The sequence below is a fragment of the Phacochoerus africanus genome, chromosome 14, assembly GCF_016906955.1.
Source record: "Phacochoerus africanus isolate WHEZ1 chromosome 14, ROS_Pafr_v1, whole genome shotgun sequence".
Taxonomy (NCBI): Eukaryota; Metazoa; Chordata; class Mammalia; order Artiodactyla; family Suidae; genus Phacochoerus; species Phacochoerus africanus.
The window spans coordinates 3,603,236-3,616,380 of record NC_062557.1 but is presented as its reverse complement, the minus strand read 5'-3'; the positions used below and the strand labels follow the sequence as shown (position 1 = coordinate 3,616,380).

Sequence of the window (13,145 nt, the reverse complement as noted above, 5' to 3'; positions counted from 1 at the left end):
CAGGCCCAGCCCCAGCGCAGCCACATCGAAGAGCCTGTCCTGGGCCCACGTGGCCTAAGTGCCAGCATCCCTCCCGTGATCTCACCAGCCTAAGCCCCAGCTCCACATCCTGAGCCTTTTCCTGCGTCCCCAGTGCCAGCCTGGTGCACAGAATGAGATGTTACCCTGTTTCCAGAAGTTAAGAGAAGAGACCTCATACACAACCAGGCCAATGGCTGAGTGACAGCTTGAGCTTCAGAGCAGGAAGAGCTGGGTTTGAATCCAGCTCCGTTCATGGCTGGCTGACCTCGGGCAAGTTCATCTGAGACTCTGTTATGTCATCTGTAAAATGGGTAGCCGAACGGTACTCGCTGGAGCGGACGCTGACAAAGGGCTTGGGGTGTAGCCTGGGGAGGGCTCTGCAGGAAGAGGAAATTTCTGCTGCGATTACCAGGAGGGCAGACAGCTCTGCTCCCCACTCCCACAGCGGCCCGTGCCCTAGAGACTGGACACGCAGGGACTGGGGGCCTGGACGCAGGATGACTGTGGTGCAAGGGAGCAGAAGCGAGGGCATCATGGGCGCGGAAGGCTGGGGTGATGCTGACAGGGGTTGCTGGTCGGGGGCAAGAGCCGTGACCGAGAACCCATCCCTGGAAGGACCGCGTGGAGCTGAGCCTCCAACCCCCAGCGCGAGCTCTGTGAGCCCATCGGACTTCAGGCAGAAGATGCCAATTGAAAGATAAAATTCTGAAGAATTTTGAGGTGACTGCAGAGCGCTCAGCCCCAAGCACAGCGCTTTCTTCTGAGTGGGGGGCCCTGTGCGACAGCCTGCCCCTAAGTGTGTACTGTGGCGGTGGCTGTCCCCTGGGATGTCTTCCAAGAGACAGAATAAAACAGACCAGAAGGGTTCCCGCTGTGACACAACAGGATCAGCAATGTCTCTGCAGCGCTGGTACCCACGTTCAATGCCCGGCCCGGCACAGTGCTGGCCCCTGGAAAGGAGGGGCTGGGGGGACCCCACCACGGCTGGTCCTACAGGCCAGGAGCATCTGAGAGGATGCATATAAAGCATCCAATGCCGGGTCCCTTTCCTGACATTGATTTCTGTTTTTGGTTTGTTTTTTTTTTTTTCCCTTCGCCTTTTAGGACCGCACCCGCGGCGTATGGAAGTTCCTGGGCTAGGGGTTGAATCGGAGCTGCAGTTGCCGGCCTACACCACAGTCACAGCAACACAGGATCCAAGCCACATCTGCAACCTACACCACAGCTCACACCAACGCTGGATCCTTAACTCACTGAGTGAAGCCAGGGATGGAACCTGCATCCTCATGGATCCTAGCTGGGTTCATTACCACTGAGCCGCAACGGGAACTCTTGTGCCCGTGTTTTTAAGGACACACACGCTGAAGTGCTTCAGGGAAAGAGGCGTTACGTCTGTAGCCTACTTTCAAGCGGCCCAGGGGGGAAATGGAGAGAGAAATGGTAACACAGACGCCGTGTGATGCTCACGTTTGGGTATCTGGGCAAAGGGTACACGGGAAGTCTTTGTGGTGTTTTTGCAACGTTTCTGTAAGCCTGAAGTTTTTTCAGAATAAAAAGTTGGGGTTTTCTGTTTTGTTTTGAAGGGCATGATACACTTATGATTGCTGGGTTGGGGGGGAAGTACCAGCAAAGAGCCATTCCTGCGGGCGGCGGGGCAGGGCTGCTCTGAGGACCCCAGATTCTGCGGGAAGCACCGCAGCCATGGGACAGGGCAGCAGTGGCACCACAGTGCCAGCACTGCACCCCCCACTCCTGCCACCATCAGGCTCCAGCTTTCCGGCCTCGTGGCCAGTCTTTCCCTTTGGGGGGCCGGTGACTCAACCACGGCTTCCATGTGGCAGGAAGTGGGCACAGTGACTCACGGTGGCTCTTCACCCTCCCTCCTGGAGGCTGGAATAGCAGCCGGGGCCCAGGCCAGACACGGCCTCCAAAGAGGGGGGTCTGCACCCCTCGGTGATGCGTCCAGGGAGAGTCACTCTGGAGGCCGGGCCCTGGCGTGTCCTCGGGGGGCTGGCTGAACCTGCCCTCTGCCAGCTCTGCCCACAGCCTGTGGCGTTTTGTGGCTGTCTGTGGGCTGTGCCTGGGGCTGGACGCTCCTTAAGAATTCCCCACTGTCTGTAAGGCTGGCAGCTGCTGCCGAGGTCCCTGACCCTGCTGGCTGTCCCCGGCCATGTGCCCTCGCCCGGGTCCTCAGAAGTCATGGAGACACCAGGGTGCTCGGATCCCTGCAGCCCAGGCCCTTCCAGTGTCTGTAGGTTCAAATTCTTTCCCTCTCACCTGGAGGGTCTGTGCCGGGAACTTGTCTTCTCTCCGTGCTGGGTTCAAAACCAGCACCTGGGCTAGTCAGGGGGCGAAGGTGGGCTCAGGGCCCAGGCTGTGTCTCGCCTCCACGCCCCCACTCCAGCCTCCCCTCTCACTTAGGCCTGGGATTACTCACGTCAAAGTTAGGCGTGATTACAGTTACGGGGGTGAAAGCGACCCAGCACTTGCACGTCCACCATATCCTGAATCCTTATCACACAGAGAGAAACTGAGGCTCAGAGAGGTTAAGGAACTGCCGGAGGCCACACAGCACCAAGTCTGAATTTGAACTCAGGTTCTCCTGATGCCCAAGCGTACTCCGCCTTTATCACTCCTAGGGGTGGGCTGTGCCTTCTTCTTGACTCTTCGTGGCCTTTCCTGTGTCCACACTTGTCCACCAGCTTGCGGGTGGATGGGGAGGGGCAGCTGGGAGGATGTGGCTTCCTTTTCCGAAGCCTCCCAGCACCCCATGCTCCCTGGCATATCGGGGTGCTAAGGCATGGCTTTGGGGGGCTGAGCCTCTTATTGAGCACTAACCCCCAGCCACTCCCACCCCATGCATGTTCCTCCTACTCTGAGCAGTGGGGAGGCATCCTGTCCCAGGCTGCCCGGTCCGGGCGCCCCCATCCAGGACGGCTTCCCGGCCTCTCCCCTCCCCATCAGTTCCCGACTGTCCCTCCCTCCTGTGGGTCCCCAGCTCCTCTTTCCCTCCTTTCCTCCGTCCACCTCCCCCTCTGTGGTGTCATCAGGCTGCTGGCATCACTCCAACGGTCGGTCGGCCAGCGCTGGCCTTGCCAGGGCCGCAGCCACTCGAGGGTCCTGTCTCGGCTTCGTGGAGTCACGTGCCACTTCCTGGGTACAGACAGACCCAGGGAGGCGCTCCTGGCCACATGGAAGGGGACCCGGGGGCCAGCCGGCCTCCGCAGAGCAGTCCTGTCAATGGCTTGTGGCCTCCCACAGACCCGTGTTCCTGGGGGGACCAGGGGGTGGGCCCGTGGGATGGCTGGACGAGACGGAGCTCTGAGTGTGTGGCACTCAGAGGAATGCTGCTTCCTCTTTCTTTGTACTGAGTTGAAACCAGCCTCCTGGACACTTTCTCTGTCCTGTGATCTGGGGGCAGCCATCTTCCCAGGATGGTCGGCTGGCCACTGAAACCCTCCCCCCGTCACGGGACCCCGAGTTTCCTCACGTCCACCTCTTTCCATCCCGGCGCCCAGCTCTGATGCCCCTGGCGCATCTGACCCAGGACGGCATGTTCAGTCCTTTCCAATTTCATCCGCCTCTTTCAACCTGTTCTTTGAGCTTGTCCTCGTTTTTGAATCCAGAGGAGCTGCATCACCCCCCCCAGTTTTTGTCTTATCTGAAATTCCGATCACACGTCTCCGTGATCTTTGTCCAAGTCACGGATAAAAACTAAAAACGTTCAGGAAGTGGCCTGGGCCAGAGCCTTGGGGCACATCTCGAGAGACTTCCAGCTGGGCATTGTTTGCTAATCAATTGCTTTTTGTTGCCTTCTTAGTGACTCTTTCTACCTGCTGCAACCCCACTGTACCATTTTCCTCTTTTTTTTTTTTCTTTTTCTTTTTTTGTAGGGCTGCCCCTGCGGCATATGGAGGTTCCCAGGCTAGGGGTCCAATCAGAGCTGCAGCAGCCGGGCTACACCACAGCTCACGGCCATGCCGGATCCTTAACCCACTGAGCGAGGCCAGGGATCGAACCCAAAACCTCATGGATCCTAGTCGGATTCGTTTCCACTGCGCCACAATGGGAACTTCCACTGTACTATTTTCAAAGCTACTTTTTCCCACATCTTCCATAAGGCGATCACAGAAAGCCAAATGTTCTGATGGAATCAATGTATTCTATATCCATAGCATTCCTTTCATCCAACAGTCCTGTCAAAGATGAAAGGATTTAATTGGCCTAAGTTACTAATAGTAAGTTTAAAATTTTTTTTATCCTTAGCATTCCCATTGGGGCTCAGCAGGCTCAGAACCCGATGTTGTCTCCGTGAGGATGAGGGTTCAGTCCCTGGCCTGGCTCAATGGGTTAAGGATCTGGCACTGCCCCAAGCTATGGTGTAGGTTGCAGACGCAGCTTGGATCTAGTGTTGTCGTGGCTGTGGCATAGGCCAGAACCTGCAGCTCCAATTCAACCCCTGGCCTGGGAACTTCCATAGGTAGGTGCAGCCATAAAAAATAATAATAATAAAATAAAATGTAAAATAAAAAACTGGGAGGGGGGGGTCCCACTGTGGCGCAATGGAAACAAATCCTACCGGTAAACATGAGGACGCAGGTTCGATCCCTGGCCTCACCCAGTGGGCTAAGGATCCAGCGTTGCTGTGAGCTGTGGTGTAGGTCACAGATGCGGCTGGGACCCCTGTGTTGCTGTGGCTCTGGCAGAGGTCAGCAGCGTAGCTCCCTTTCAACCGCTAACCCAGGAACCTCCATATGCTGTGGGTGCAGCCCAAAAAAGTAAAAAAAGTCCTTGAGAAAAGGATATTCAGTATTCATTTTATTGCGCTTCCAAAATACACATAGGTGAAAAAGAATTGCAAAGCATTCTAAATCCCCCTATGCTGAGATAAGCACTTTAAACATTCTGGCATATGTTTCTCTGTGGCTCAGAAGGGTAAGGATGCAGCATTTTCACTGCAGTGGCTCAGGTCACTGCCGTGGCCCAGGGTTTGAGCTGTGGCCCAGGGACTTCCACATGCTGCAGGCCCAGCCAAAAAGAAAAAAGAAAAAGGAATTCCCACTGTGGCACAGTGGGTTAAGGAGCTGGTGTTATCTCCATGGTGGCGCAGGTTTGATTCCCGACCTGTGGTGGGTTAAGGATTCAGCGTTGCTGCAGCTGAAGTATAGGTCACAACTGCAGCTCAGATTTGATCCCTAGCCCAGGAACTTCCATAAGCCCCGGGTGCATCCGTAAAATAAATAAATAAATAATTTAAAAAATTTTAAATAAAAACACCAAGAAGTACATATGCCAAAAAAATGATTAAAATGTCATTACACCTAAATATTCTTTTGTTATCTGCTTTTTTTTTTTTTTTTGGCCACACCAATAGCATATAGAAGTTCCTAGGCCAGGGATTGAACCAGCTCAACATCAGTGACCCAAAATCTGCTGCAGGGACAAGGTGGGGTCCTTAACCTGCTGGGCCACAAGGGAACTCTTCTGCTTCTTTTAACTTACTAGTGTTTTGTGAATACCTTCACAAATGAGAACGTGTACAGACACATAAACTATTTTTACTGGCTGTGTAGTATTCCATTATACTGATGCACAGAGCCTGTTCAACAGATCTTGCATTATTGATTCCAGGGTTTTTTGCATTATAAACATTCCCGCATATACCTGCTATGAACATGTCTGGGTCCTTCCCTGAAACCAGCTCAGATATTATATTCTGCCTTTTCTAAGTCTTCTTTGAGTCCCCACAGTGTTTATCTGTACTTCTCCTGTAAACATATTTCCGTTACAATAATTAGACGCCGTCGTCTCCCTGCTTGTAGCTGCAACAATCCTTGGGGGAACGCCCCCCCCCCAATTTAAGATGCCACCCCGATGCCTAACACAGTAGCTCATACTTCAGAGACTCTCTGTAAATATTTGTTGACGAAGGGCATGAAGACAGGAATTTGTTCAATGATTCAGAGGTTTGCTGGTTTCCAATTCCCGGAGTCTGGTTTCTGCCCTAGAGGGGCCCCACGTCACCCATCTTCCGGTCCCTCTCCCAGGATCAGGGGTGACACTAGGGTGCCGTGGCTGCCGAGCCAGGGTGCAAGCTCCCTGCCTTCCCAGGCGGGATCCGGCCTTGTCCTGGGCTGACTCCCTGCCCTCTCGGGCTCCCACCCTCCCTCAGACCCACGTCCGTTCCCTCTTAGCCTCGCCCTGCCTGCCTTTCTTTCCAAGAGTCTGGTGGAGAAGAGGATGAGCTTGCAGCAGGTCTGCAGTGGGGCCTCAGAAGGCCATCTGGGCAAGTGGCAGGGGTGCGGCCGCCTTGGGCTGCTCCCTTGTGACAAAGGGCAATGGCCTCTGCTCTTCAGGGTTTTGGTGAGATTGACGACTTTGGGGGGCGGGACCCGTACACAGCAGGTGCTCAATCAGGGCAGTTTTCTCTTTCCACTTCTTTCCTCAGACACGACTCAGTCTTCTCCCCTAAAGACTGGCTCCCACAGCTGGTAGAGAGCCCTCCCTCCCCCTTCCCTCTCTCCCTCCTCCCCTCCCTCCCTGCCCCTCCCTCTCGCCTTCCTCCCCTCCCTCCTCCCTTCTCTCCCCCTCCCCCTCTCTTTCCCCCTCCCCCTCTCCTCCCCCCTCTCCTTTTTCCCCTCTCTCCCCCTCCCCCCTCCTCTCCCCTCCTTCCCCCCTCCTTCCCCTCCTCCCTCCCCCCTTCCCTCTCTCCTTCCATCCTTTCTCCCCCCTCTTCTCTCCTCACCTTTTGGAAATATGACCTCAGCTCCCTAGATGTGCAAAAGCTCCCCCAGGCCAGGGATCGAACCCACGCCACCGCCACCGCAGTGACAATGCCTGCTCCTTAACCACCAAGACAGCAGGGAACCCCTAGAAGGGCTTCGTTTAGTCCCCCACCCATCCACGCTCTTTTTCACACAGCTCTTTGGTGATGAGACTGTCTGAACTGGATTTTTTTCCTCGCTCATTCTTTTCCTTGACCCACTTTCACTCCTAGAACTGAGAGCTTTTGGGGACTAGAGTTTCCCTGAACGTTTTGGAAACCGTCCCTTAAGTCTAGGGACCCTCTTGGACAATTCCCATGTCTCTTTCCTTAGCTGTCATGAACCCACCGGGACCCACCCTGTGTGCAAAGGGACCCGACCATGAAATTCTTTTCCTGGAGCTCAAACATCAGACTCTATCCTGGCATGAAGATCCACCCCAGCGCCACTGGGACCTGTAAACTCCATCAGGGTTGAGTAGTGAGGCTGCGTATGCCTGGCTTTAGAAGGGGTCGACTTTCTAAATAACAGCTCAGAAGGGCAATGCAATCCAGTATAACGCAATCAATGAGGCACCTACAATACGTGCCCATGAACCAGATCGGGGAGAAAAATGACAGCGGCGGCTTGGTCTTGCCCTCAAAGAGTTTAGAATCTAATGACAGAGCACTTAGGACGGAAGGAGAGAGTTTGCAACCTAAAGTAAAGGAGCATAATAGGTGGAGCGGGTAAAATCAGGATGGATTTTTTAAGCCTTTTCTTTGGGGGGGTTTGTTCATTTTTTTAGGGCTGCACCCGTGGCATATGGAGATTCCCAGGCTAGCGGTCGAATCGGAGCTGTAGCCGCTGGCCTACACCACAGCCACGCCCGATCCAAGCCGCGTCTGCCACCTACACCACAGCTCATGGCAACACCGGATCCTTAACCCACTGAGTGAGGCCAGGAATGGAACCTGTGTCCTCATAGATGCTAGTCAGCTGTGTTTCCGCTGATCCATGACGGGAACTCGTTCCTAAGCGTCTTAAAGTGGTGTGGCCTTCCTATTTCTTCATGGGGGTAAGTTCTTTCCAGTCATCCCACCCATTCAACAAATATGTGTTAAGAAAGCAGAACCCAGGCCAAGAGCCTGCTGTGGCGTAGCTGGATGTGCATGAGCCGGTTCTCAGGAGATGGAGCCCTGGCCTTGAGAAAGCATCAAAGGAAGGGGACACAGGTCAGGGGACAAGTGCCCAGCCCTTGCCAGTGGGAGTCATCTTGCGTTTTCCTTGAGGGGATCAGAGGTGGGTCATCGAGGGTGGAAATTTCTGGAAAAACCCTAATACCCCTGTCGCAACATTCTAGGAAAATGGCCCCTCTATTGAATAAGGGTGAATCAGCTCGGGGAAGGTTTGGGGCCCTCAGCGCTGTCCCACGGCCACTTGTCCCAAGTCTTTGGTTCCCCAATGAAGTTCCAGCTACCCTCTGGGGGCCGAGGGGAAGCGAGGGTGACGCTTTGTTTGGGAATTTCAGTGAGACATATGCAAATGGCCAGCAGGCTCTTCGGAGGAAGTTCTGAGAGGAGAGGGCTGTGGGCAGCTTGGTGCTGAGAACCCGCAAAGCAGAAGTGAGAGGGGTGACTTTCCCAGTGCTCTGGCCCCTTCCCACTCGGCCCCACCCCCCCACCCCCCCGCCCTGGGGCCTCCTGCCCTCTCAGAACCCGGACCTGTGACTTTTCCCCAATTACTCAAGTCGGAGGAAGCGGTCATCTTTAAAAGAAACTGAACTTGTCAGGCTCTTTTGGGCCCCCGAATTGAAGGGCAGATTTGGGGCACCCGACAGGGCTGAGCAGGTGAGAGAAGAAGTGCCCCCTCCCCCAACACCCACTCTCACCACGAGCACCTGCCTCCGTGTCAGGCGGGGCACCCGGAGCCCCCTGCAAGGTGTCACCACCTTCATTGGCATTGAGTGGCTGGCGGGGCCAGGACTTGACCTAGCCCGCCAAGTTCCCAGGCGTTCTGGCCCCGGAGCCACCGCCCCCCACCCCCGGACTGTGAGCCCCCAAGACACAGGGCAGACGCTCTTCTTTCAGGAAACCAGGACACGAGCTGGAGCGTTTCAGCTGGAGCTCTGGCCTCCGACACAGACGCACATCTGGAAAACATGGCCTTCCCCCGTTGATCCCCGCTTCACTCACACACGCGAGGTGCAGGCTGCAGCCTCTGCGTCAGGAAACCAGCTGAGTCAAAACACTGGGTTACTTATTCACGAGCCAGGGCGCCTGCCTGCCTTGCAGGGTTTCGCCCCACCTGTTCCAGCGAGCCCGGAAGAGGTGGAAGTCGGGGCCCTGCGGAGAAAGTGGTTTCCTGACTCTTCCTGGGCCCCGTATTAGAACCACACTTTCTTCCCTCGCTAGGTCTCTCTCTTTCTCATCTAATTTCCATCCCAGGTTTGGTGGCTTTTGGCCTGATCTTTGACCCGTATCCCGCGGTGGGAACCCCGGCCAACCCAAGGTGTAAAAAAACTCTACGGCACCATGAAGTATCCTTATTTCCACCGTATTTCTTTTTCTGGGGATGAGTTTGATTTTTTATTCACATATAATCGATTCCGTCTTTATTTTAACTGAGTCTAAGTATACATATAGTACATGTGTGATACGTACAGGCATCAGTGGGATAATTTGAGAGAAGGAGACTAGCTGGGGGGTGTAAACTGCAGGCGGGAGGAGAGTCTGGGGCGAAAGGGGAGCTTCTGGAGACCCAGCAACTAAGCCTCAAGGCAGAGGGACATGCTGCGGGCCCGCTGGGCCCGGGCGCTGGCCCCGCCAGTGCAGTCCCTCAGTCTCCCTGACCGTCAGGCTCTGCCTCTGCATGCCAGGTGGATGGGCCCGTGTGGGTCTCCCTCCCTCCTTCTGCAGTGGGGTGCTGTAGGGTGGGGACCCCCCCGGGGGCTGGTTAGAAATACAGCATCTCAGGCTGTGCCTGAGGAGTCGGAGTCTGCGTTTTAGCAAGATCCAAGTGGTTTGTGCCGACCTGGAAGTCCGAGAAGCGTGGGCTCAACATCAGGACTTAATTAAAACACCTGGCAGAGGAGTTCCCTAGTGGCTCATCAGGTTAAGGCTCTGGCGTTGCCACCGATGTGGCTTGGGTTGCTGCTGCGGCATGGGTTGGCTCCCCAGACCTTCCATATGCAGAGGATCAGGCCAAAAGCACCCAGCAGAGCGTAGGGCAATGCTGGCTTCCCTCCTCTACCCTTTCCCGAGCATCCTCGGACTCTCTCTTTAGGATGCCTTTTGCTCTGGAGGGAGCGGATGGGGTTAGATTACAGATGTGACTTACTGATGGTTTCGCATATATTCTGTCTCCCTTCAACCACAATGTGGGAGAGACCACAGATACTCTCATCCGGTTCACACATGGAAGAGCGTGGCCCTGAGGAGCCCGGCAGGGGGTCCTAGGGTTACAGAGTCGACCCAAGGGAACCAGGGCCCCCTTGCAGATGCCCAGGGCTTCGCCCTCCAAGCCCAGGACACCCATGAAGCACTCATTCCCTCTGGTGGGGGAAGGGGCCCAGTGGGCAGCTGGGGCATCTGCTCAGTGGAAGGGTTAGCAGGACAGGATGTAAAAAGACCCCAAGATGGGACAGCAGGATAAGGATCCTGCATTGTCACTGCTGTGGCTGGGGTCACTCAGGTGGCTGCTGTGGCCAGGGGGCCGATCCCAGTCCAGGGAACTTTTGCATGCCATGCAGGCGGCAAAAAAAAAAAAAAAAAAAAAAAAAAGGTGGGAGGACCAAGGGACTGGAATTTGGTATCCTCCACACAATAGTCTGGCAACTTCCATTTATGACCTTGTGGGGGGCATCCCTCCTGTGCTGGGCACTGGGGATTCAACCTTGAGCCATATGCATACCTGGGTGAGGGGCGACGGTCAGGAAGGGCAGTGGCTGTGCCCAGACAAGCACAGGGGGCTGGCAGACTACCCCAGACAGGGATGGGGGCAGAGGGCCGAGAGGCACCTGCATGGCAGCCGGGGAGGAGGGGGCACCGTGGCCACAGGCTCTGGACACTCTGTCAGTAAAGGGAAGGACCCGGGTCTGGCCAGAGAAGGGGAGGGAGCTGGGCGCGGCCTGGGAGGAAGGTGGGGCGCTGGGGAGGGAGGGAGCCCTGCCCCTGCCTGCCCTCCGGCCGCTGCGCACCCTGCCGGGAAGCGCTGGGGCCGCAGCTGCTCGGCCGCCCGGCCCAGAATAGCCTCCCTTCCGGGCAGGGCTGCCCGGGCCGCAGCGCCAGCGCCCGAAATAGGGCTGGGCCAGGAGGCCGGGGACGGGGACGGCGGCGGGCGGCGCGAGGGGCCGCCCCGGCTCCGGGGACGCCGCGGGAGAGCGGGGGCCCCCGGTCGCGCCGCAGGAATCGGACCGGGATCCCGGGCGGGGCGCTGACCTCCCCGCCCGCGAGGAAGCCCGTCGGGGCCGCGGCGCTGATGGAAGGAAGGCCTGAGGCATCCGCAGCTGGCGGCCGCTCGGGCGGGTGCGTGTGTGGACACCTCCGGTTCAAACGTGGCCCGGAGAGGCGCGGTGGCCCCGAACCGGGCGGCGGGACCGAGGCGCGCCTGGACCATGGTCCGCGTCCAGGGCGGAGGAATCTGGAGGGCTCCCCCGCGGGGGAGGGGCGGCAGGGACCTGCCTGCAGGGACACCCCCACCCAGGCCCTGGCCCGCCACCCCCTACCCGCTCCAGCGAGTGTCAGCGGTCAGATGCCGTCCTGGACCAGGCGGGCCCAGGGAGGCTCTGTACCTGCTGTGCCCAAGAGGCGCACCCCGGGGCCCCCCGCCTCCCTGCCTCGCTGGCCTAGGCTCCCACTGTTCCCCTCCTCGGACCCTGAAGCGGAGCCTTTGGAAGATGCCTGACCTCATATTGTGCCCAAGCAGCCACCGACCTCCACCCACCTTAACCTTCCAGCTTCAGTTTCCTCATCTATTAACCAGCCATTAGTCATAGCGACCATACAGCGCGGTTGTGATGAAAATAGAATAATTATGTAATGTGCCCCTCGTGCCTTCACCCCCCCCCTCCATCAGGCCTGGGACCAGGTAGGCCCTCCCACCTCGCTGTCCTGCCCCCTCCCAACCCAGCCTGGAGCCCAGCCCTTGAGAGGTGGATCCATCCCTGCGCCAGCGCCCTCCCCTCCCCCCTCTCCCCTGGGGGTTACCTAGGAACCCGCCTGATACAAGAGGATGGTTCAACTTGCTGTCGGAACCTGCAGGAATCCCAGGCGGAGGTCCAAGAATATTAACAGGGAGCCCAGGCGGGCTGAAGTGAGTCAGCCTCTCCTGAACATTAGCGGCTGCTTCAGCTGCCCTTTGCCGCCTGGGCCGCTTGGTGGCCAGGACTAAGCGTCCCCTAGAAATCGCTGGGAAGATGGGTCCTGGGGGTGGCGGGGAGAGCCACCCATGTACCAGGCTGGGCAGGGGCTCTTGATCCGCTGCCCCCTTTTCGTCTGTGGGAACCAGGGCTCAGGACTGGGGAACAGTGGTACCCCACGTAAGGAAGGGCGGGTCTGGCTTACTGTAACTGTCTGGCGAAAAGCCTGATTGTCCTGCGGTTGGGCAAGCCAGCCAGAGAGGGGCCCTGGAGTAGGGAGCTCACTCGCACTGTGTGAGGGGTGCAGGCGGGCACCGCCACTTTCCGAAGGAGAGTTAGGAAGCCAGGCGGGGCTGCCAGGAGGGTGCCATTTCTCCCCTAAGCAGGTCAGGCCCGACTTAAATGCTAGATTACTTGCGAGAAAATCTGTCCAGGAGTTCCCATTGTGGTTCAGCTGGTTAAGAACCCAACATGGTGTCTATGAGATTCGGGTTTGATCCCTGGCCCCACTCAGTGGGTTCAGGATCTGGCATTGCTGAAAGCTGTGGCGTAGGTTGCAGATGTGACTCGGACCTGGCATTGCTATGGCTGTGGTGTAGGCCTCAGCTGCAGCTGCAATTCAACCTCTAGCCTGGGAACTTCCACATGCCACCATTGTGGCCCTAAAGAGCAAAAAAAAAAAAAAAAAAAAAAAAAAAGTCTGCCCAGGGCCATCAGAGCAGCCAGGGCTGACCCAGCACTCACTAAGTCCTAGGCAGTGTGGGAGCTCGCTCACTGATCTGTGACAACAACCCTGGGGCGTGGGGGCCATTACTATGTCCATCAGGCAGCCGATTCAGAGGCCTGCCCTGGTCTCCTACCTTGGAACTGGGAGTAAACCCAGGCCCGGAATCCCCACTCCATCTGCCCCCTGAGTGTGGGAACTAGTGTGGCTCAGCTGACACCCAGCTGCTTGTGCCCCTCCCCCGGGCACGCTGTTTGCTCGGTACTCAGCTGACTTCCTGTCCCTGGAAAGGCAGCTG

General features: G+C 57.0%; 1 protein-coding gene across 1 annotated transcript in view; it reads right to left on the bottom strand.

Moving 5' to 3' along the window:
* LOC125114983 (basic salivary proline-rich protein 2-like) overlaps positions 1–13,145 on the bottom strand; it is a 53,676-nt gene that overhangs the window by 32,350 nt on the left and 8,181 nt on the right. Inside the window, exons 2-5 of the mRNA XM_047758680.1 lie at positions 12,329–12,501; positions 10,963–11,372; positions 10,677–10,782; positions 10,248–10,317 (exon numbers count right to left, since the gene is read on the bottom strand). Of these exons, the coding sequence (XP_047614636.1) occupies positions 10,248–10,317; positions 10,677–10,782; positions 10,963–11,372; positions 12,329–12,501 (759 nt within the window). The remainder of the gene's footprint in view (positions 1–10,247; positions 10,318–10,676; positions 10,783–10,962; positions 11,373–12,328; positions 12,502–13,145) is intronic.